The sequence below is a fragment of the Pleurodeles waltl genome, chromosome 5, assembly GCF_031143425.1.
Source record: "Pleurodeles waltl isolate 20211129_DDA chromosome 5, aPleWal1.hap1.20221129, whole genome shotgun sequence".
NCBI lineage: Eukaryota > Metazoa > Chordata > Amphibia > Caudata > Salamandridae > Pleurodeles > Pleurodeles waltl.
The window spans coordinates 756,216,961-756,242,601 of record NC_090444.1 but is presented as its reverse complement, the minus strand read 5'-3'; the positions used below and the strand labels follow the sequence as shown (position 1 = coordinate 756,242,601).

Here is a 25,641-nt window from a genome sequence, read left to right as displayed (position 1 = left end):
TGGTGACAGGTATCATTTAAGGAGCTGCCACGTGACGTAAAGGGAGTAGTAGAAGACGATGATTCAAACTTGACTCTGCTAAAGGGAAGGTTGCTCCTAAAGTTCATTTGTTTATCTCTGTGAAGTGGATTGAAGAGTATGGGAATTCTTACTACATTGCCCCATCTCTCAGGTATTTCGTGAGTCTATTTGCACTGTTAGTGTTAGAGGTGGGTAAAGGCAGGTCTTCCACTTTATTAAGAAATTCTCTAATCGAGATTGTGCATAGCCATTCAAGTTTTCTGTTGCTCAGTTGTTGCTAAATATCCCTCTCAATGGCTTTTAAAGAGGGCGTGGTGGTCACATCTTCAGAGGCAGATCATTTGGAAAGAGAACATTCTGGAACACCACTTACCAAAGAGGCTGCCATTGCCTTCCAAAGGTCTTTAATTCCCATCTGTGGAGGTAGCCACTACTGAAGCGAAATAGATACTGAGGTATATGTTTACCCAGGGGAACTCTGCATGTTTCACCACAGAGGACTGTGGAGCAGGAATTCTCATTACAAAGGATTGGTGGTTGCAAGATCATGACTGACACTGAGATTGACACATTACATTAAAGTCTTCTTCTGATGTTTCCAGGGTCCTCTATAGCAACATTAGGTTTGGTGGGCATTCTTTTCAGGTCCACGTCATGATTCATCAACGGTCCCTGCAACTGCTGCTCCTACTGGTTGGTCTTTTGGGGACCCCAAATATCCACAAAGGCCCTAATTTTCAGATGGCGTGTCTGTATCTTTGGGTTCCGTGACATTCAGCTTCTTCTTGTCCTCATAAGGAGCATCAGAGGAGTGGTTTAAGATGGTGAGCTGGTGTATTTTCGTTCCAGTACTTTCTGGGGAACTCTGAGTCTTCAGGATACTTACTCAGATCCTGATGATTAAGGAAGCACACTTTAGGACACACATACATTTAGTTATTTTAGATGTGAGAGACGTCTAAGTAACCTAAGTCAGTCTATAAGGAACGTCATCAAGCCGTGTCTCAGAAATGGCTCTTCTTTAGGGGCATATACTAATGTGTTTTGCATTTCTGTGTTTTTAGTACCTTGGTCATGTTGCCCTCTTCATCTACATATTACCCATCCTCCCACCCGTTGAGGTACATGCACTTTGGATTTTTAGGTGCTGTCCCATTCATTGATACTCAGCTTAGACCCCAGTAGTGGTTTCTACCAGCTGTTCTCAGTTGGGGCACATTCTTGAATCACTGCTTCCTAGGTCGTATTAGTGATTGCCAGGATATAAGACTTGGGTGCTGTTCTAGGTCTAGGCAGAGTTTGGGAGGACAGAGTGGTCAAGAATAGAGAGGAATTAGTTTGATAAGAAAAGAAAGGCATCTAAAGCGCTGAGGTGCTTCCTGCCCTAAATATGTGCATCAGCTGCATTGCAGCAGGACTTCCGCTTTCATGGCATGCCTATCGGTAGAATGTCAAGTCTTCCGTACTTCCTCTCGTCACTCCAGAGTATTATTTTTCAGTCGTAGGGTCTTGGAAATTGAGGCGTGTCTTTGATGTTTGCAAATACGTAGGATTTTCGTGATGAGAGTACCACTTCTGCCCTGTTCCTTCTCTTTCGGTAAAGAGTTGTGTAGATTGGAAGTGGGTGATAATTGTGTCTCACGAAGATTTGGATTCCTGCTCGCTATTTTTCTGCATTAGAGCATATTTAAGAATTGTAGGTGCCTGACTTCCAAGTCGTAGATGGTCCGAGTATTGTACTGTGATGCGTCCTTTATTTTTATGTTGTTGAAAGTATTGATGACTACAGGCTCAGTCTGTTTAACGTGAGTCTATCTCGTGTATTTAAGATTTAGGGCCATATGTACGAACACTTTTTCCTATAGAAACAGAATGGGTAAAAACCTTTGCTACATCTGGCCCTTAGTCCAATACTTCTGTCTGTTCCTTACATACTAGGCAGTAAAACGTACTATTTTAAAATAACACGGGGCATCATGTTTAATGACAGTGTCATGAGTTTACAAAGTACATTTTCTGTCTCCCTGTTGGCCTAAGAAAAAATCTATTTGTTAATGAACTGATTTTTTTGCATGAGCAATGACTTTAAGAACAAACTGCCTTAAATAAGCGATTGTTATCCAACATTCCCCTTCATAGTGGAAGCATCTATGATATGGGGGAAAATGTTTTGTTTCATTGTTGTAACTAACAGACATTGCGTTTAACTGTAGTGACCTCTGACCTAGCGCTTCTGTCTTGATTCCTTCCCTGCAGAGTGAAGAAGCTGAAGGAGACTCTGGTTGCTGTACAGCATCTGGATAAAAACATGAGCGGCCTCAAGTCCTGGCTTGCACACATTGAGTCAGAGCTCTCGAAGCCCATTGTCTATAACAGCAGTGATTCCGAGGAGATACAAAGGAAACTAAGTGAGCAGCAGGTAAAACAAAACACATAAGGTAGAAGAGTTAAATCCTGAAAGCATTTTGTTCCAACTTGAAAAGTCCAAGTCTGGCGCCCTTGGGATGTCACGCCCCAGCGTTGGACCCACAAGATGTTTCTAGCTGATGCTCCCATGCCGAGGTAAGGCACCGCAACAAAGATCTAAAGTTGGGAGGAGCCTTAGAACAAAGTGATGGGGGCTTGCCAGTCTGTGGAAGCTTTCCTGTTGGTGAGCAAGAATTGATGTGATCCAAGCTGCGCTGTGAGTGATGGACGTTGAGGTGAAATGTATTAGTGCACGGCTCCATGCTGAGCGCTTCTGTGCTGTGATGGCAGGAAGAAGAAAAGCAAGTGTGTCTGTCAGGTGTTCCGCATGACGTCCATGAACTCATCTGTGAAGCATCTACAGTGCTATAGCAATTACAGTGTGACACAGTTACTAGAAATATGGGGGCATATTTATACTCCGTTTGCGCCGAATTTGCGTCGTTTTTTTCGCCGCAAATTCGGCGCAAAACTAACGCCATATTTATACTTTGGCGTTAGCCGCGTCTAGCGCCAAAGTATGAGGAAAGAGCGTCATTTTTTTGTGTGAACGCCTTCCTTGCGTTAATGAGATGCAAGGGAGGCGTTCCCGTCTATAAAAATGCCTGCGACGCAAATGCGTCGTATTTATACTCCCGGGCAAAAATCACGCCCGGGAGTGGGCGGGGCAAAAAAACCCGCATTTGCGCCGGATTTTAGCGCCTGGGTCAGGGCACGCGTTAAGGGACCTGTGGGCTCAAAATGAGCCCACAGCTGCCCTCCCGTGCCCCCAGGGACCCCCCCTGCCACCCTTGCCCACCCCAGGAGGACACCCAAGGATGGAGGGACCCATCCCAGGGACATTCAGGTAAGTTCAGGTAAGTATAATTTTTTTTTTTAAATATATTTTTTTTGGGCATAGGGGGGCCTGATTTGTGCCCCCCTACATGCCTCAATGCCCAATGGCCATGCCCAGGGGACATAAGTCCCCTGGGCATGGCCATTGGGCAAGGGGGCATGACTCCTGTCTTTACTAAGACAGGAGTCATGTAAATGGCGTCTGGGCGTCGTTAAAAATGGCGCAAATCGGGTGGAGGCGATTTTTTTGCGTCAACCTGACTTGCACCATTTTAAGACGCCCTAACGCCATTTTCCCCAACGCCGGCGCTGCCTGGTGTACGTGTTTTTTTTCCACGCACACCAGGCAGCGCCGGTCTGCTCGCGCCGGCTAACGCCATTCAATAAATACGGCGCCCGCATGGCGCTTCAGAATGGCGTTAGCCGGCGCTAAACTTTTTGACGCTAAACTGCGTTAGCGCAGTTTAGCGTAAAAAATTATAAATACGGGCCATAATGACTACAGCTCTATTGTAGTTTTCATGTAAACAAAAAGGAAAATTACAGTGTTTTCAATTAAATCTGGCATATGAATTTTGTCTCTTATCACAAGAAGGCCTTTGGGAGGAGCCTGTGTAATGTAATGTACAGCTAAAAAAGAGAAAAGTAATGGCTTGTGAGCAGATGCAATGTGTCGGGTAAACACGTGTGCATAGATAAACTGCATTTATTACTGACAGAATTAGACAGTAACAGCTGACACCGTTCATAGGCATTCAGATCTCAAATGGATAATACTCTAGTTGGCTGCAGGTCATGAGCGTATTTTTAAAGAGATGTAATCTTAAAGGGCACACTGATAAAACAGGATTGCACATCTTTAGACAAGTCTGCCACAGGTGGTGCACCTCCACTATGCGATATTACCCATATTTAAATTTGATGGGTCAGAGTGGGTTTGCAGTACAAACAATGCATCATTTTTATAAATGGACCAAGAAGAACAGGCTCGCTAAATGCTCAGGAACCAGTCGGGTGTTTTGGGTACCAAAGAGTGACTCCTCCCTAAAATGGTGAACATGGGCATACATAGGTAGTTCTTCTTCCTATTTGCAATAGTCATGCTGTAGTTAACAAATTATACTTTCAGTGTTCCTGAGTCAAAATAATTAGCTCCTGTACTTCACTCGAGAACGGAGGTACATGCATAGAGGTTCATCAAGGCAATGTGATGTGCTTCAGCAATGCACAAATTTAGCACTAAACATGGCAAATAGTCATTGTGGTTCTAAACCTGAATGACTCAGTATTGCTTGACTTACAACGTGAAGAATCCCTATTTTCAGAATATTTTGTACTCCTTTTTCACTGAGTAGGAGACTCAATGTTTAAGCAGATGGTCTGCTACTATAATGCTTGGTGAAAGTCCACCATGGACAGCTTCATGTGTGCTTGACTAATTGAGCTTTGCGGGATTTCATGGATACTGCCTGTGGTGCCTTGAATTTTTTGCCTTGCTAAAGTTGTGTAGTACGTATAAAAATACTTTTGTCCACCACATGGAAGCAAAAATATGTGTTTATTGTTATTCGCTACATCCATGTGACTAAGCTGTATGGAGTTATCAAGGAACCTCTATGGTACAAGTTTTAAACAAGTTATGTTCCCTTGTAGGAGCTTCAAAGAGACATAGAGAAGCATAGCACAGGTGTAGCATCAGTACTTAACTTGTGTGAAGTGCTCCTTCATGACTGCGATGCATGTGCCACAGAAACAGAGTGTGACTCCATTCAGCAGGCAACGCGCAGTCTAGACCGAAGATGGAGGAATATCTGCGCAATGTCAATGGAGAGAAGAATTAAGTAAGTGTGCACTAAGAGCAGTGGCTTACCAAGGCGAAATAATACATTCTTTGGAAGTCAGTGCTTTCTCACATCTGTCTGTCTCAGTTTAGCAAACTTGCTCCATAATCTTTATGAAGCTGTTGTGTGTAAATGTCACATTGTGATCAGGCTGAAAAAACTAACCCTTGATTGGGAATGCTAGCCCAGTTTCTATTATCCATATGCACTGTCCCATGCAGGAGAAGCAGAGAAGTCCAGCCCAGGACAGAAATGTTACCTGCAGCCATACCTGGGTGGAGGCCCTTGTTTTGATTTTATTTAAGCCCTAGTGTTCGAACATTGGAGTGCTTGAATATCTCCTAAGACTAGTTATGGGTTATAACATGAATCACAAATAAATTAAAAAAAACACTGCGCAGGACTCAAATCAGTTACATCAGTGGTGGGGTGGAAAAGTGATGGTCATATTTATTTTTATAGCAGCATATTGAGGTTAAATCGTTGTAATGTATGAATGATCCAGGGATGCTGACCACTAAACGTATTCATGGTCACTTATCATAGGACTTCCAATTGGTTACTCAAGGCAATCATACATCTGGGCACAGAGTATAGATGAAAAGGACAATCTTCTTCTGCCAGAGATGGATTCTAGGGAACTCAAGACAAACTCTTCTCACACGCCACGGTGTATCTTTTAGCACAGTAAGATTACAATCCTATAGTAATTCGTGATATCCCAAGTAACCTTTTCAGGCAGCAAGTGAGTGTTCCCAAATGCACAGTGAAAATATCAAAACATCCATCTACAATGGCGATTTGGCACTTTTACGTGTGTGCAGTAGCAAATCGTCATTATTAAATGATTGTTTATGTGCAGGAAGGGAAACCTTCTTGCACATAAACAAATATCAATTACCTTTTGCTCTTTCAAAGCAAAAACTAGGAGAAATAAAAGTATTTCTCCTTTTTGCACCATGCTAATACCACCCCTGGGTTGGCTTTAGTTTTTGGCACTGCCTCAGATTTACAATTCCTTGTAAATCTAGAGCAGTGTCAAAAGCAATGGGTGTTGCAGTAGAACTGCCAGAGAAACACCCAATGCACACACCTCTGCCGCAGAATACAGTCAGTATTAATATATTACTCGTATTTTCTTATTTCAACTAATAGCAAACTGTGAAATTTTCAATGCACTATAAAAGATCCATGTTTGTGTACACAGTGATAGCATCAGAAATTTGGACTACTTACCATGGTATTCACCCTCCGTTTGAAACTAAAGAAAGACGCAAACTCACTCTTTTTGGCTAAAGTTTGCCTTCATTCCAAACCGTGCCACAGGAAGGGACATTTACGAGTAACAATGCAAATGCTTTTTTTAGGGGTAAGATTAATCATATTTTATGCATAGTTTAACTTTAATGTTAGTTCTGCGTGTTTTTGAGGAGCATTCGCTACAGACACAACTCTGCTTTTTCACAAATAGAAGGTAGTGCAGGTTAAAATACAGTGCGTCACAGCTAGCTGCAACCCGCAAGCTAAACCACATTATCTTCAAAAGTAACTCTGGCAACTGTTTTACAAGGCAGTTGCACAATTAGGCTCTGCATATTAGTTTCACAGGGCAGGTTTTTATGTGTGGGAGTGGGAGCGGATTTCACGCAACCTTGAAGCCACTGTGCCATGTCCAAGCAAACGTAAAGGCATATGTAAAAGAAAGTGAAGCATCAGCTCTGATACTCCACTTTTCTTGCATCGCTCTGCACCCCCTAACGTCAGCATGGTAGCACTGTATTTAATATACAGCGCACCATGGCACTTTTAGCACAATAGTGTCATACTTTATAATGCTATTGTGGCACAGGGAGGCCCATAAGTCATTATGGGATCGTCACTTTAATGCCTGTTCTGAGCAGGCTTTAAAAATGGCGGAAAAATTGCGTAGTGAATTCTCGTAAATTTCACTGCGCCTTTTTTTTGGGCCTCGCTGCATGGGAATGCCCCCCTCAAATACATCATTCCTAGCGCAGGTATAATGTGGCGCAAGGGGTTATAAATGCATACATTGCACCACTTTGCAAATATGGCATGCGGTGGGGACCTCCTTATCTCCTCCTTTGCGTAAAATAAATGATGCTATGGTGGCACAAGGATGCACAAGGGGCTTGTAAAAATGCTCCTTAGGGGCATATTTACAAGCCCCTAGTGCCGCCTCAGCCTCATTTTTTTAAATGCTAAATCAGCGCTAGCCAGTTCCCCACCCTGCGTCATATTAACAAAGTGGTACAATGCAAGCATTGCGCCACCTTGTAACCCCTTGTGCCACATTATACCTGCACCAGGTACAGTGTATGAAAGAGAGGCGTTGCCCCACAGGGAGGCCACAAAAATTGGTGCAGTGAAATTTACAAGATTTCACTGCGCCATTCTAGCATAATTCTTAACGTCTGATCAATGCAGGCGTTACATTATTTCACGTCCAAGACTGTCTCTCAATGTAATGTTTACACAGTGCTAGTAGCATTAGTGGTCGCCCTACTAGTGAAGGGGACTGCTGTCAGAAAGCAGCTGGTTTGTTCCGGTGCAGGCAGGCCTACATTCACTTCGCAAGGTTGTCCTGTATTGGCAGAAAGTCAGCTATGAACTGGAGCAGCTGTTGCTTGTTAATCGAGCACTTCCAGTTAGCAGGGCACGCCAGCATGGCCAGGCAACTTTTGTGTGTCGTTTATTTATACTCTGCAAATGCTATATTTTTATTCTCTTCACAGGATTGAGGAGACCTGGCGCCTGTGGCAGAAGTTTCTGGATGACTATAGCCGCTTTGAAGACTGGCTGAAGGTTTCAGAGCGGACGGCCGCCTTCCCCTGCTCGTCGGGTGTGCTCTACACCGTGGCTAAGGAGGAGATGAAAAAGTTTGAGGTATGTAGCGATCATGTAGCAGCAGCTGCCCGAGTCTGCTCTCAGAACCACATTGTGTGTCGTGGGGAGGTATCCGCAGCTGATGCACTTACAGTGCACAGCTCTGTTCGCCAGCAGCCCACAGTAAGCGACAGATGATTCAATAACACACACCCCGGGCACAGCTGCGACGATCTGTTAAGGAAGTATGTCCTCTGTGGTTAAATATGAATTCACTGTTTCCCTTTTAAGCTACACAGCAGCTTTCAAAGGTAAAGCTATCCCATCTCCGATAACTTGTATTCTTGCAAATAGCAAGGTGTAGACGAACAGGGTAACATAAGAATTTTTTTTATTTGCCAGTGAAGCCCAAAAGTATAAACAAAATATTTGCAGTTTTAGAAGATGTAATTTTCTTTGCACCTCAGCCCATCAACTCATCTCCACTTTTGAATGTTTCAGATTTGTGAGCCCTTTGTATCATAACCCCGACAAAAAATCCTTCAGGTTTACCACAAATGTTTAGTGCCCTGGGGCCATTCTGGTGTAGTGCTAATGCTTTTTTTCCACCGCGTGACATAACATAGAGCAAATAAAATGTGTTTGGTTTCAGCATTATAGATGACGTTGCCCTTTGCACACAAGTTAACAATGACGAAAACAGTACCCAGCAACAGACATTGCCCTTGTTAGGTTATGTCCAGGCTTAACACTCCTTAAGGTTCCTACAGTCTGTGCCACAAGTTGAAGCATTCAGAAAGTATCAGCTATGCTCACACCTCCCTCATGGCCTTAGAGCTACCTTCAAGCCACAGAGGACTGCCATCACCAACAAAGACATTGAAGCACTGCCTTCCAGCGTCCTATAGGGTGTTTTTTGGGAAAAGACCCTTCTTTTGGGACATAGTGCAAATCGTGTTCAGAGATAACCATTTGTGGTAGCTCTAATGGCTGGTTCCCTTGTTCATTTGAGTCGAAGGAGGGCCCGATGGCTCACTGTAGTATGGCGTCCACTGGAGGGAGCTGTGTTTAACCCCATTTTCCTACGTATAAATCCCAGCTGGTCCACTGAGCCGTTCATTCTCCCAAGTCGATAAGATGATGACTGTTGGGTGACAATATCGTTTAGTGGCAGCAAGAAGGCCCTTGAAATAATTGTGTGCGCTACAAGTAGACGTCGTATAGAGTGGACAACGTATAGTTTCTGTCAAGTCTCAAACTTAGTTTGGCTTTACTAAATAACCACCTTTGGTATTTTCCACTAGAAGCATGTAGTAGTAGTATATTGTTTTAGCTGGTTTTCTGCATTATACAGAAACATCTACAGAATATTATAAAATAATACACAAATAGTGCAACCAATTATAAATAATATGATGTGAAATGTGGACTTCATGATTTCTTGATTAATAATGTATATTCAAATATACGTTCTAGCAAGAATTCATATTTCTCTTTAAAACAGAATTATCTTTTAGAAGTTAAGTGTAACACTAGATTTGTTTTAATGAACAATGAAGGTGCACAACCTGTTCAATTGTGTTTTCCTAACTTCAGGCTTTTCAGCGTCAAGTCCATGAAAGCCTGACCCAGCTAGAGCTCATAAACAAACAATATCGTCGACTGGCTAGGGAAAACCGCACAGACTCGGCCAGCAAACTGAAGGAAATGGTACATGAAGGCAACCAGCGATGGGATAACCTACAGAGGAGAGTCACCTCCATCCTGCGCAGATTAAAGGTATAGTCAATTTATTCATTATCTGTGTTATCAGTGAGTGGTTTTTGGCATTTTGTCCTGCTTAATGATTGTTCTGTGTGAAAGGTAAACCGTTACCTAGCTGAAAGGTTCATGCACATCAATTTCCTAGAGTTAAGAGTTGAGAGCCATCCTTCTGGTGCTACAGCCATTCCTTTCGAGGATACAAGCATCTTCAGTCCTCATATGCATTTAGGAAAGTGAAACACTCCATCTGCTTCTTATTTGGAGATCTTGAAGATGGGCTCCCCAACCTTCCAGTGAGGCATCAGTGGTGTAAGGAAATGCCTCCTTGGCATGGTTGCCCCCTGACTTTTTGCCTTTGCTGATGCTATGTTTACAATTGAAAGTGTGCTGAGGCCTGCTAACCAGGCCCCAGCACCAGTGTCTTTCCCTAACCTGTACTTTTGTATCCACAATTGGCAGACCCTGGCATCCAGATAAGTCCCTTGTAACTGGTACTTCTAGTACCAAGGGCCCTGATGCCAAGGAAGGTCTCTAAGGGCTGCAGCATGTCTTATGCCACCCTGGAGACCTCTCACTCAGCACAGACACACTGCTTGCCAGCTTGTGTGTGCTAGTGAGGACAAAACGAGTAAGTCGACATGGCACTCCCCTCAGGGTGCCATGCCAGCCTCTCACTGCCTATGCAGTATAGGTAAGCCACCCCTCTAGCAGGCCTTACAGCCCTAAGGCAGGGTGCACTATACCATAGGTGAGGGTACCAGTGCATGAGCATGGTACCCCTACAGTGTCTAAACAAAACCTTAGACATTGTAAGTGCAGGGTAGCCATAAGAGTATATGGTCTGGGAGTCTGTCAAACACGAACTCCACAGCACCATAATGGCTACACTGAAAACTGGGAAGTTTGGTATCAAACTTCTCAGCACAATAAATGCACACTGATGCCAGTGTACATTTTATTGTAAAATACACCACAGAGGGCACCTTAGAGGTGCCCCCTGAAACTTAACCGACTGTCTGTGTAGGCTGACTAGTTCCAGCAGCCTGCCACACCAGAGACATGTTGCTGGCCCCATGGGGAGAGTGCCTTTGTCACTCTGAGGCCAGTAACAAAGCCTGCACTGGGTGGAGATGCTAACACCTCCCCCAGGCAGGAGCTGTAACACCTGGCGGTGAGCCTCAAAGGCTCACCCCTTTGTCACAGCCCAGCAGGGCACTCCAGCTTAGTGGAGTTGCCCGCCCCCTCCGGCCACGGCCCCCACTTTTGGCGGCAAGGCTGGAGGGAACAAAGAAAGCAACAAGGAGGAGTCACTGGCCAGGCAGGACAGCCCCTAAGGTGTCCTGAGCTGAAGTGACTCTAACTTTTAGAAATCCTCCATCTTGCAGATGGAGGATTCCCCCAATAGGGTTAGGATTGTGACCCCCTCCCCTTGGGAGGAGGCACAAAGAGGGTGTACCCACCCTCAGGGCTAGTAGCCATTGGCTACTAACCCCCCAGACCTAAACACGCCCTTAAATTTAGTATTTAAGGGCTACCCTGAACCCTAGAAAATTAGATTCCTGCAACAACAAGAAGAAGGACTGCCTAGCTGAAAACCCCTGCAGCGGAAGACCAGAAGACGACAACTGCCTTGGCTCCAGAAACTCACCGGCCTGTCTCCTGCCTTCCAAAGATCCTGCTCCAGCGACGCCTTCCAAAGGGACCAGCGACCTCGACATCCTCTGAGGACTGCCCCTGCTTCGAAAAGACAAGAAACTCCCGAGGACAGCGGACCTGCTCCAAGAAAAGCTGCAACTTTGTTTCCAGCAGCTTTAAAGATCCCTGCAAGCTCCCCGCAAGAAGCGTGAGACTTGCAACACTGCACCCGGCGACCCCGACTCGGCTGGTGGAGATCCGACGCCTCAGGAGGGACCCCAGGACTACTCTGATACTGTGAGTACCAAAACCTGTCCTCCCTGAGCCCCCACAGCGCCGCCTGCAGAGGGAATCCCGAGGCTTCCCCTGACCGCGACTCTTTGAATCCTAAGTCCCGACACCTGGGAGAGACCCTGCACCCGCAGCCCCCAGGACCTGAAGGACCGGACTTTCACTGGAGAAGTGACCCCCAGGAGTCCCTCTCCCTTGCCCAAGTGGAGGTTTCCCCGAGGAACCCCCCCCTTGCCTGCCTGCAGCGCTGAAGAGATCCCGAGATCTCTCATAGACTAACATTGCGAACCCGACGCTTGTTTCTACACTGCACCCGGCCGCCCCCGCGCCGCTGAGGGTGAAATTTCTGTGTGGGCTTGTGTCCCCCCCGGTGCCCTACAAAACCCCCCTGGTCTGCCCTCCGAAGACGCGGGTACTTACCTGCAAGCAGACCGGAACCGGGGCACCCCCTTCTCTCCATTCTAGCCTATGTGTTTTGGGCACCACTTTGAACTCTGCACCTGACCGGCCCTGAGCTGCTGGTGTGGTGACTTTGGGGTTGCTCTGAACCCCCAACGGTGGGCTACCTTGGACCAAGAACTAAGCCCTGTAAGTGTCTTACTTACCTGGTTAACCTAACAAATACTTACCTCCCCTAGGAACTGTGAAAATTGCACTAAGTGTCCACTTTTAAAACAGCTATTTGTGAATAACTTGAAAAGTATACATGCAATTTTGATGATTTGAAGTTCCTAAAGTACTTACCTGCAATACCTTTCGAATGAGATATTACATGTAGAATTTGAACCTGTGGTTCTTAAAATAAACTAAGAAAAGATATTTTTCTATATAAAAACCTATTGGCTGGATTTGTCTCTGAGTGTGTGTACCTCATTTATTGTCTATGTGTATGTACAACAAATGCTTAACACTACTCCTTGGATAAGCCTACTGCTCGACCACACTACCACAAAATAGAGCATTAGTATTATCTATTTTTACCACTATTTTACCTCTAAGGGGAACCCTTGGACTCTGTGCATGCTATTCCTTACTTTGAAATAGCACATACAGAGCCAACATCCTACATTGGTGGATCAGCGGTGGGGTACAAGACTTTGCATTTGCTGGACTACTCAGCCAATACCTGATCACACGACAAATTCCAAAATTGTCATTAGAAATTGATTTTTGCAATTTGAAAAGTTTTCTAAATTCTTAAAAGACCTGCTAGGGCCTTGTGTTAGATCCTGTTTAGCATTTCTTTTAGAGTTTAAAAGTTTGTAAAAGTTTGAATTAGATTCTAGAACCAGTTGTAGATTCTTAAAAAGTATTCCAACTTTTAGAAGCAAAATGTCTAGCACAGATGTGACTGTGGTGGAACTCGACACCACACCTTACCTCCATCTTAAGATGAGGGAGCTAAGGTCACTCTGTAAAATAAAGAAAATAACAATGGGCCCCAAACCTACCAAAATACAGCTCCAGGAGCTTTTGGCAGAGTTTGAAAAAGCCAACCCCTCTGAGGGTGGCAACTCAGAGGAAGAGGATAGTGACTTGGAGGACAATTCCCCCCTACCAATCCTATCTAGGGAGAACAGGGTCCCTCAAACCCTGACTCCAAAAATAATAGTCAGAGATGCTGGCTCCCTCACAGGAGAGACCAACACCTCTGAAATCACTGAGGATAGCCCCAGTGAAGAGGACATCCAGTTAGCCAGGATGGCCAAAAGATTGGCTTTGGAAAGACAGATCCTAGCCATAGAGATGGAAAGACAAGAGATGGGCCTAGGACCCATCAATGGTGGCAGCAACATAAATAGGGTCAGAGATTCTCCTGACATGTTGAAAATCCCTAAAGGGATTGTAACTAAATATGAAGATGGTGATGACATCACCAAGTGGTTCACAGCTTTTGAGAGGGCTTGTGTAACCAGAAAAGTGAACAGATCTCACTGGGGTGCTCTCCTTTGGGAAATGTTCACAGGAAAGTGTAGGGATAGACTCCTCACACTCTCTGGACAAGATGCAGAATCTTATGACCTCATGAAGGGTACCCTGATTGAGGGCTTTGGATTCTCCACTGAGGAGTATAGGATTAGATTCAGGGGGGCTCAAAAATCCTCGAGCCAGACCTGGGTTGACTTTGTAGACTACTCAGTGAAAACACTAGATGGTTGGATTCAAGGCAGTGGTGTAAGTAATTATGATGGGCTGTACAATTTATTTGTGAAAGAACACCTGTTAAGTAATTGTTTCAATGATAAACTGCATCAGCATCTGGTAGACCTAGGACCAATTTCTCCCCAAGAATTGGGAAAGAAGGCGGACCATTGGGTCAAGACAAGGGTGTCCAAGACTTCAACAGGGGGTGACCAAAAGAAAGGGGTCACAAAGACTCCCCAGGGGAAGGGTGATGAGACAACCAAAACTAAAAATAGTAAAGAGTCTTCTACAGGCCCCCAAAAACCTGCACAGGAGGGTGGGCCCAGAGCCTCTTCACAAAACAATGGGTACAAGGGTAAAAACTTTGATCCCAAAAAGGCCTGGTGTCATAGCTGTAAACAGCATGGACACCAAACTGGAGACAAGGCCTGTCCCAAGAAAGGTTCCACTCCAAACTCCCATCCAGGTAACACTGGTATGGCTAGTCTCCAAGTGGGATCAACAGTGTGCCCAGAGCAAATCAGGGTCCACACTGAAGCTACTCTAGTTTGTGAGGGTGGGGTGGATTTAGCCACACTAGCTGTCTGGCCGCCTAACATGCAAAAATACAGACAGCAACTCGTAATTAATGGGACTAGAATAGAGGGCCTGAGGGATACAGGTGCCAGTGTCACCATGGTGACAGAGAAACTGGTTTCCCCTGGCCAATACCTGACTGGAAAAACTTACACAGTCACCAACGCTGACAATCAGAGAAAAGTACATCCCATGGCAATGGTTACTTTAGAATGGGGAGGGGTCAATGGCCTGAAACAGGTGGTGGTCTCCTCAAATATCCCAGTGGACTGTCTGCTTGGAAATGACCTGGAGTCCTCAGCATGGGCTGAGGTAGAACTAAAAACCCATGCAGCAATGCTGGGTATCCCTGAACTGGTGTGTGTGAAAACAAGAGCACAGTGCAAGGCACAGGGTGAACAAGTAGAGCTGGAGTCTGGAAGAATGGCCCAGCCTACCAAGAGGAAAGGAAAGTCAGTTGGGAAACCAACTGCAACACAGCAAAAGAAAGGGAACCTCTCTTCTCAGGAAGAAGTTCTGCCCTCTGAGGGAACTGAGCCTTTGGAGCTTGAACCTTATCAGGTTGAGCTCTTAGGCCCAGGGGGACCCTCAAGGGAGGAGCTGTGTAAGGGACAAGAAACCTGTCCCTCTCTTGAAGGCCTTAGGCAGCAAGCTGCTGAAGAGTCCAAAGGCAAGAAAAATGGAACGCATAGGGTCTATTGGGAGGATGGACTCCTGTACACTGAGGCCAGAGACCCCAAACCTGGTGCCACTAGGAGAGTGGTAGTGCCTCAGCTGTTCAGGAAGTTCATCCTAACATTGGCCCATGACATTCCCCTTGCTGGACATTTGGGACAAACCAAGACATGGGAGAGGTTAGTCAACCACTTCTACTGGCCCAATATGTCCAACATGGTTAAGGAGTTTTGCCTCTCCTGCCCCACCTGTCAAGCCAGTGGTAAGACAGGTGGGCATCCAAAGGCCCCCCTCATTCCACTTCCAGTGGTGGGGGTGCCCTTTGAAAGAGTGGGTGTGGACATAGTTGGTCCACTGGAACCTCCCACAGCCTCAGGAAATATGTATATCCTGGTAGTAGTGGATCATGCTACTAGGTATCCTGAAGCTATTCCCCTTAGGTCGACTTCTGCCCCTGCAGTAGCCAAGGCCCTCATTGGTATCTTTACCAGAGTGGGTTTCCCTAAGGAGGTGGTGTCTGACAGAGGTACCAACTTCATGTCAGCATACCTAAAGCACATGTGGAATGAGTGTGGAGTGACTTATAAATTCACTACACCATACCATCCACAAACTAATGGCTTGGTTGAGAGATTCAACAAGACATTAAAAGGCATGATCATGGGGCTCCCAGAAAAGCTCAAAAGGAGATGGGATGTCCTCTTGCCATGTCTGCTTTTCGCTTACAGAGAGGTGCCACAGAAGGGAGTAGGATTCTCACCCTTTGAACTTCTGTTTGGTCATCCTGTAAGGGGACCACTTGCCCTTGTTAAAGAAGGCTGGGAGAGACCTCTCCATGAGCCTAAACAGGACATAGTGGACTATGTACTTGGCCTTCGCTCTAGAATGGCAGAGTACATGGAAAAGGCAACCAAAAACCTTGAGGCCAGCCAACAGCTCCAGAAGTTTTGGTATGACCAAAAGGCTGCACTGGTTGAGTTCCAACCAGGGCAGAAAGTCTGGGTTCTGGAGCCTGTGGCTCCCAGGGCACTCCAGGACAAATGGAGTGGCCCTTACCCAGTACTAGAAAGGAAGAGTCAGGTCACCTACCTGGTGGACCTGGGCACAAGCAGGAGCCCCAAGAGGGTGATCCATGTAAACCGCCTTAAGCTCTTCCACGACAGGGCTGATGTCAATCTGTTGATGGTAACAGATGAGGATCAGGAGGCAGAGAGTGAACCTCTCCCTGATCTTCTGTCATCAGACCCAAAAGATGGCACAGTAGATGGAGTGATCTACTCAGACACCCTCTCTGGCCAACAGCAAGCTGATTGTAGGAGAGTCCTACAACAGTTTCCTGAACTCTTCTCCTTAACCCCTGGTCAGACACACCTGTGTACCCATGATGTGGACACAGGAGACAGCATGCCTGTCAAGAACAAAATCTTTAGACAATCTGACCATGTTAAGGAAAGCATCAAGGTGGAAGTCCACAAGATGCTGGAATTGGGAGTAGTTGAGCGCTCTGACAGCCCCTGGGCTAGCCCAGTGGTCTTAGTCCCCAAACCTCACACCAAAGATGGAAAGAAAGAGATGAGGTTTTGTGTGGACTACAGAGGGCTCAATTCTGACACCAAGACAGATGCTTATCCAATTCCAAGAGCTGATGAGCTCATAGACAAATTAGGTGCTGCCAAATTCTTAAGTACCTTTGACTTGACAGCAGGGTACTGGCAAATAAAAATGGCACCTGGAGCAAAAGAGAAAACAGCATTCTCCACACCTGATGGGCATTATCAGTTTACTGTTATGCCCTTTGGTTTAAAGAATGCCCCTGCCACCTTCCAAAGGTTGGTGAATCAAGTCCTTGCTGGCTTGGAGTCCTTTAGCACAGCTTATCTTGATGATATTGCTGTCTTTAGCTCCACCTGGCAGGATCACCTGGTCCACCTGAAGAAGGTTTTGAAGGCTCTGCAATCTGCAGGCCTCTCTATCAAGGCATCCAAATGCCAGATAGGGCAGGGAACTGTGGTTTACTTGGGACACCTTGTAGGTGGAGGCCAAGTTCAGCCACTCCAACCCAAGATCCAGACTATTCTGGACTGGGTAGCTCCAAAAACCCAGACTCAAGTCAGGGCATTCCTTGGATTGACTGGGTATTACAGGAGGTTTGTGAAGGGATATGGATCCATTGTGACAGCCCTCACTGAACTCACCTCCAAGAAAATGCCCAAGAAAGTGAACTGGACTGTAGAATGCCAACAGGCCTTTGACACCCTGAAACAGGCAATGTGCTCAGCACCAGTTCTAAAAGCTCCAGATTATTCTAAGCAGTTCATTGTGCAGACTGATGCCTCTGAACATGGGATAGGGGCAGTTTTGTCCCAAACAAATGATGATGGCCTTGACCAGCCTGTTGCTTTCATTAGCAGGAGGTTACTCCCCAGGGAGCAGCGTTGGAGTGCCATTGAGAGGGAGGCCTTTGCTGTGGTTTGGTCCCTGAAGAAGCTGAGACCATACCTCTTTGGGACTCACTTCCTAGTTCAAACTGACCACAGACCTCTCAAATGGCTGATGCAAATGAAAGGTGAAAATCCTAAACTGTTGAGGTGGTCCATCTCCCTACAGGGAATGGACTTTATAGTGGAACACAGACCTGGGACTGCCCATGCCAATGCAGATGGCCTTTCCAGGTTCTTCCACTTAGAAAATGAAGACTCTCTTGGGAAAGGTTAGTCTCATCCTCTTTCGTTTGGGGGGGGGTTGTGTAAGGAAATGCCTCCTTGGCATGGTTGCCCCCTGACTTTTTGCCTTTGCTGATGCTATGTTTACAATTGAAAGTGTGCTGAGGCCTGCTAACCAGGCCCCAGCACCAGTGTCTTTCCCTAACCTGTACTTTTGTATCCACAATTGGCAGACCCTGGCATCCAGATAAGTCCCTTGTAACTGGTACTTCTAGTACCAAGGGCCCTGATGCCAAGGAAGGTCTCTAAGGGCTGCAGCATGTCTTATGCCACCCTGGAGACCTCTCACTCAGCACAGACACACTGCTTGCCAGCTTGTGTGTGCTAGTGAGGACAAAACGAGTAAGTCGACATGGCACTCCCCTCAGGGTGCCATGCCAGCCTCTCACTGCCTATGCAGTATAGGTAAGCCACCCCTCTAGCAGGCCTTACAGCCCTAAGGCAGGGTGCACTATACCATAGGTGAGGGTACCAGTGCATGAGCATGGTACCCCTACAGTGTCTAAACAAAACCTTAGACATTGTAAGTGCAGGGTAGCCATAAGAGTATATGGTCTGGGAGTCTGTCAAACACGAACTCCACAGCACCATAATGGCTACACTGAAAACTGGGAAGTTTGGTATCAAACTTCTCAGCACAATAAATGCACACTGATGCCAGTGTACATTTTATTGTAAAATACACCACAGAGGGCACCTTAGAGGTGCCCCCTGAAACTTAACCGACTGTCTGTGTAGGCTGACTAGTTCCAGCAGCCTGCCACACCAGAGACATGTTGCTGGCCCCATGGGGAGAGTGCCTTTGTCACTCTGAGGCCAGTAACAAAGCCTGCACTGGGTGGAGATGCTAACACCTCCCCCAGGCAGGAGCTGTAACACCTGGCGGTGAGCCTCAAAGGCTCACCCCTTTGTCACAGCCCAGCAGGGCACTCCAGCTTAGTGGAGTTGCCCGCCCCCTCCGGCCACGGCCCCCACTTTTGGCGGCAAGGCTGGAGGGAACAAAGAAAGCAACAAGGAGGAGTCACTGGCCAGGCAGGACAGCCCCTAAGGTGTCCTGAGCTGAAGTGACTCTAACTTTTAGAAATCCTCCATCTTGCAGATGGAGGATTCCCCCAATAGGGTTAGGATTGTGACCCCCTCCCCTTGGGAGGAGGCACAAAGAGGGTGTACCCACCCTCAGGGCTAGTAGCCATTGGCTACTAACCCCCCAGACCTAAACACGCCCTTAAATTTAGTATTTAAGGGCTACCCTGAACCCTAGAAAATTAGATTCCTGCAACAACAAGAAGAAGGACTGCCTAGCTGAAAACCCCTGCAGCGGAAGACCAGAAGACGACAACTGCCTTGGCTCCAGAAACTCACCGGCCTGTCTCCTGCCTTCCAAAGATCCTGCTCCAGCGACGCCTTCCAAAGGGACCAGCGACCTCGACATCCTCTGAGGACTGCCCCTGCTTCGAAAAGACAAGAAACTCCCGAGGACAGCGGACCTGCTCCAAGAAAAGCTGCAACTTTGTTTCCAGCAGCTTTAAAGATCCCTGCAAGCTCCCCGCAAGAAGCGTGAGACTTGCAACACTGCACCCGGCGACCCCGACTCGGCTGGTGGAGATCCGACGCCTCAGGAGGGACCCCAGGACTACTCTGATACTGTGAGTACCAAAACCTGTCCCCCCTGAGCCCCCACAGCGCCGCCTGCAGAGGGAATCCCGAGGCTTCCCCTGACCGCGACTCTTTGAATCCTAAGTCCCGACACCTGGGAGAGACCCTGCACCCGCAGCCCCCAGGACCTGAAGGACCGGACTTTCACTGGAGAAGTGACCCCCAGGAGTCCCTCTCCCTTGCCCAAGTGGAGGTTTCCCCAAGGAACCCCCCCCTTGCCTGCCTGCAGCGCTGAAGAGATCCCGAGATCTCTCATAGACTAACATTGCGAACCCGACGCTTGTTTCTACACTGCACCCGGCCGCCCCCGCGCCGCTGAGGGTGAAATTTCTGTGTGGGCTTGTGTCCCCCCCGGTGCCCTACAAAACCCCCCTGGTCTGCCCTCCGAAGACGCGGGTACTTACCTGCAAGCAGACCGGAACCGGGGCACCCCCTTCTCTCCATTCTAGCCTATGTGTTTTGGGCACCACTTTGAACTCTGCACCTGACCGGCCCTGAGCTGCTGGTGTGGTGACTTTGGGGTTGCTCTGAACCCCCAACGGTGGGCTACCTTGGACCAAGAACTAAGCCCTGTAAGTGTCTTACTTACCTGGTTAACCTAACAAATACTTACCTCCCCTAGGAACTGTGAAAATTGCACTGTGTCCACTTTTAAAACAGCTATTTGTGAATAACTTGAAAAGTATACATGCAATTTTGATGATTTGAAGTTCCTAAAGTACTTACCTGCAATACCTTTCGAATGAGATATTACATGTAGAATTTGAACCTGTGGTTCTTAAAATAAACTAAGAAAAGATATTTTTCTATATAAAAACCTATTGGCTGGATTTGTCTCTGAGTGTGTGTACCTCATTTATTGTCTATGTGTATGTACAACAAATGCTTAACACTACTCCTTGGATAAGCCTACTGCTCGACCACACTACCACAAAATAGAGCATTAGTATTATCTATTTTTACCACTATTTTACCTCTAAGGGGAACCCTTGGACTCTGTGCATGCTATTCCTTACTTTGAAATAGCACATACAGAGCCAACATCCTACATTGGTGGATCAGCGGTGGGGTACAAGACTTTGCATTTGCTGGACTACTCAGCCAATACCTGATCACACGACAAATTCCAAAATTGTCATTAGAAATTGATTTTTGCAATTTGAAAAGTTTTCTAAATTCTTAAAAGACCTGCTAGGGCCTTGTGTTAGATCCTGTTTAGCATTTCTTTTAGAGTTTAAAAGTTTGTAAAAGTTTGAATTAGATTCTAGAACCAGTTGTAGATTCTTAAAAAGTATTCCAACTTTTAGAAGCAAAATGTCTAGCACAGATGTGACTGTGGTGGAACTCGACACCACACCTTACCTCCATCTTAAGATGAGGGAGCTAAGGTCACTCTGTAAAATAAAGAAAATAACAATGGGCCCCAAACCTACCAAAATACAGCTCCAGGAGCTTTTGGCAGAGTTTGAAAAAGCCAACCCCTCTGAGGGTGGCAACTCAGAGGAAGAGGATAGTGACTTGGAGGACAATTCCCCCCTACCAATCCTATCTAGGGAGAACAGGGTCCCTCAAACCCTGACTCCAAAAATAATAGTCAGAGATGCTGGCTCCCTCACAGGAGAGACCAACACCTCTGAAATCACTGAGGATAGCCCCAGTGAAGAGGACATCCAGTTAGCCAGGATGGCCAAAAGATTGGCTTTGGAAAGACAGATCCTAGCCATAGAGAGGGAAAGACAAGAGATGGGCCTAGGACCCATCAATGGTGGCAGCAACATAAATAGGGTCAGAGATTCTCCTGACATGTTGAAAATCCCTAAAGGGATTGTAACTAAATATGAAGATGGTGATGACATCACCAAGTGGTTCACAGCTTTTGAGAGGGCTTGTGTAACCAGAAAAGTGAACAGATCTCACTGGGGTGCTCTCCTTTGGGAAATGTTCACAGGAAAGTGTAGGGATAGACTCCTCACACTCTCTGGACAAGATGCAGAATCTTATGACCTCATGAAGGGTACCCTGATTGAGGGCTTTGGATTCTCCACTGAGGAGTATAGGATTAGATTCAGGGGGGCTCAAAAATCCTCGAGCCAGACCTGGGTTGACTTTGTAGACTACTCAGTGAAAACACTAGATGGTTGGATTCAAGGCAGTGGTGTAAGTAATTATGATGGGCTGTACAATTTATTTGTGAAAGAACACCTGTTAAGTAATTGTTTCAATGATAAACTGCATCAGCATCTGGTAGACCTAGGACCAATTTCTCCCCAAGAATTGGGAAAGAAGGCGGACCATTGGGTCAAGACAAGGGTGTCCAAGACTTCAACAGGGGGTGACCAAAAGAAAGGGGTCACAAAGACTCCCCAGGGGAAGGGTGATGAGACAACCAAAACTAAAAATAGTAAAGAGTCTTCTACAGGCCCCCAAAAACCTGCACAGGAGGGTGGGCCCAGAGCCTCTTCACAAAACAATGGGTACAAGGGTAAAAACTTTGATCCCAAAAAGGCCTGGTGTCATAGCTGTAAACAGCATGGACACCAAACTGGAGACAAGGCCTGTCCCAAGAAAGGTTCCACTCCAAACTCCCATCCAGGTAACACTGGTATGGCTAGTCTCCAAGTGGGATCAACAGTGTGCCCAGAGCAAATCAGGGTCCACACTGAAGCTACTCTAGTTTCTGAGGGTGGGGTGGATTTAGCCACACTAGCTGTCTGGCCGCCTAACATGCAAAAATACAGACAGCAACTCGTAATTAATGGGACTAGAATAGAGGGCCTGAGGGATACAGGTGCCAGTGTCACCATGGTGACAGAGAAACTGGTTTCCCCTGGCCAATACCTGACTGGAAAAACTTACACAGTCACCAACGCTGACAATCAGAGAAAAGTACATCCCATGGCAATGGTTACTTTAGAATGGGGAGGGGTCAATGGCCTGAAACAGGTGGTGGTCTCCTCAAATATCCCAGTGGACTGTCTGCTTGGAAATGACCTGGAGTCCTCAGCATGGGCTGAGGTAGAACTAAAAACCCATGCAGCAATGCTGGGTATCCCTGAACTGGTGTGTGTGAAAACAAGAGCACAGTGCAAGGCACAGGGTGAACAAGTAGAGCTGGAGTCTGGAAGAATGGCCCAGCCTACCAAGAGGAAAGGAAAGTCAGTTGGGAAACCAACTGCAACACAGCAAAAGAAAGGGAACCTCTCTTCTCAGGAAGAAGTTCTGCCCTCTGAGGGAACTGAGCCTTTGGAGCTTGAACCTTATCAGGTTGAGCTCTTAGGCCCAGGGGGACCCTCAAGGGAGGAGCTGTGTAAGGGACAAGAAACCTGTCCCTCTCTTGAAGGCCTTAGGCAGCAAGCTGCTGAAGAGTCCAAAGGCAAGAAAAATGGAACGCATAGGGTCTATTGGGAGGATGGACTCCTGTACACTGAGGCCAGAGACCCCAAACCTGGTGCCACTAGGAGAGTGGTAGTGCCTCAGCTGTTCAGGAAGTTCATCCTAACATTGGCCCATGACATTCCCCTTGCTGGACATTTGGGACAAACCAAGACATGGGAGAGGTTAGTCAACCACTTCTACTGGCCCAATATGTCCAACATGGTTAAGGAGTTTTGCCTCTCCTGCCCCACCTGTCAAGCCAGTGGTAAGACAGGTGGGCATCCAAAGGCCCCCCTCATTCCACTTCCAGTGGTGGGGGTGCCCTTTGAAAGAGTGGGTGTGGACATAGTTGGTCCACTGGAACCTCCCACAGCCTCAGGAAATATGTATATCCTGGTAGTAGTGGATCATGCTACTAGGTATCCTGAAGCTATTCCCCTTAGGTCGACTTCTGCCCCTGCAGTAGCCAAGGCCCTCATTGGTATCTTTACCAGAGTGGGTTTCCCTAAGGAGGTGGTGTCTGACAGAGGTACCAACTTCATGTCAGCATACCTAAAGCACATGTGGAATGAGTGTGGAGTGACTTATAAATTCACTACACCATACCATCCACAAACTAATGGCTTGGTTGAGAGATTCAACAAGACATTAAAAGGCATGATCATGGGGCTCCCAGAAAAGCTCAAAAGGAGATGGGATGTCCTCTTGCCATGTCTGCTTTTCGCTTACAGAGAGGTGCCACAGAAGGGAGTAGGATTCTCACCCTTTGAACTTCTGTTTGGTCATCCTGTAAGGGGACCACTTGCCCTTGTTAAAGAAGGCTGGGAGAGACCTCTCCATGAGCCTAAACAGGACATAGTGGACTATGTACTTGGCCTTCGCTCTAGAATGGCAGAGTACATGGAAAAGGCAACCAAAAACCTTGAGGCCAGCCAACAGCTCCAGAAGTTTTGGTATGACCAAAAGGCTGCACTGGTTGAGTTCCAACCAGGGCAGAAAGTCTGGGTTCTGGAGCCTGTGGCTCCCAGGGCACTCCAGGACAAATGGAGTGGCCCTTACCCAGTACTAGAAAGGAAGAGTCAGGTCACCTACCTGGTGGACCTGGGCACAAGCAGGAGCCCCAAGAGGGTGATCCATGTAAACCGCCTTAAGCTCTTCCACGACAGGGCTGATGTCAATCTGTTGATGGTAACAGATGAGGATCAGGAGGCAGAGAGTGAACCTCTCCCTGATCTTCTGTCATCAGACCCAAAAGATGGCACAGTAGATGGAGTGATCTACTCAGACACCCTCTCTGGCCAACAGCAAGCTGATTGTAGGAGAGTCCTACAACAGTTTCCTGAACTCTTCTCCTTAACCCCTGGTCAGACACACCTGTGTACCCATGATGTGGACACAGGAGACAGCATGCCTGTCAAGAACAAAATCTTTAGACAATCTGACCATGTTAAGGAAAGCATCAAGGTGGAAGTCCACAAGATGCTGGAATTGGGAGTAATTGAGCGCTCTGACAGCCCCTGGGCTAGCCCAGTGGTCTTAGTCCCCAAACCTCACACCAAAGATGGAAAGAAAGAGATGAGGTTTTGTGTGGACTACAGAGGGCTCAATTCTGACACCAAGACAGATGCTTATCCAATTCCAAGAGCTGATGAGCTCATAGACAAATTAGGTGCTGCCAAATTCTTAAGTACCTTTGACTTGACAGCAGGGTACTGGCAAATAAAAATGGCACCTGGAGCAAAAGAGAAAACAGCATTCTCCACACCTGATGGGCATTATCAGTTTACTGTTATGCCCTTTGGTTTAAAGAATGCCCCTGCCACCTTCCAAAGGTTGGTGAATCAAGTCCTTGCTGGCTTGGAGTCCTTTAGCACAGCTTATCTTGATGATATTGCTGTCTTTAGCTCCACCTGGCAGGATCACCTGGTCCACCTGAAGAAGGTTTTGAAGGCTCTGCAATCTGCAGGCCTCTCTATCAAGGCATCCAAATGCCAGATAGGGCAGGGAACTGTGGTTTACTTGGGACACCTTGTAGGTGGAGGCCAAGTTCAGCCACTCCAACCCAAGATCCAGACTATTCTGGACTGGGTAGCTCCAAAAACCCAGACTCAAGTCAGGGCATTCCTTGGCTTGACTGGGTATTACAGGAGGTTTGTGAAGGGATATGGATCCATTGTGACAGCCCTCACTGAACTCACCTCCAAGAAAATGCCCAAGAAAGTGAACTGGACTGTAGAATGCCAACAGGCCTTTGACACCCTGAAACAGGCAATGTGCTCAGCACCAGTTCTAAAAGCTCCAGATTATTCTAAGCAGTTCATTGTGCAGACTGATGCCTCTGAACATGGGATAGGGGCAGTTTTGTCCCAAACAAATGATGATGGCCTTGACCAGCCTGTTGCTTTCATTAGCAGGAGGTTACTCCCCAGGGAGCAGCGTTGGAGTGCCATTGAGAGGGAGGCCTTTGCTGTGGTTTGGTCCCTGAAGAAGCTGAGACCATACCTCTTTGGGACTCACTTCCTAGTTCAAACTGACCACAGACCTCTCAAATGGCTGATGCAAATGAAAGGTGAAAATCCTAAACTGTTGAGGTGGTCCATCTCCCTACAGGGAATGGACTTTATTGTGGAACACAGACCTGGGACTGCCCATGCCAATGCAGATGGCCTTTCCAGGTTCTTCCACTTAGAAAATGAAGACTCTCTTGGGAAAGGTTAGTCTCATCCTCTTTCGTTTGGGGGGGGGTTGTGTAAGGAAATGCCTCCTTGGCATGGTTGCCCCCTGACTTTTTG

General features: G+C 46.9%; 1 protein-coding gene across 3 annotated transcripts in view; it reads left to right on the top strand.

Annotated features, from left to right (window-relative positions):
• The window catches only part of SYNE1 (spectrin repeat containing nuclear envelope protein 1), a 1,478,055-nt gene that overhangs the window by 1,352,509 nt on the left and 99,905 nt on the right, over nucleotides 1–25,641 (top strand). For all 3 annotated transcript variants that reach the window (XM_069234720.1, XM_069234721.1, XM_069234722.1), the window contains 4 exons: nucleotides 2,278–2,440; nucleotides 4,978–5,165; nucleotides 7,919–8,069; nucleotides 9,606–9,788. In XM_069234720.1, coding sequence (XP_069090821.1) covers nucleotides 2,278–2,440; nucleotides 4,978–5,165; nucleotides 7,919–8,069; nucleotides 9,606–9,788 — 685 coding nt within the window. The remainder of the gene's footprint in view (nucleotides 1–2,277; nucleotides 2,441–4,977; nucleotides 5,166–7,918; nucleotides 8,070–9,605; nucleotides 9,789–25,641) is intronic.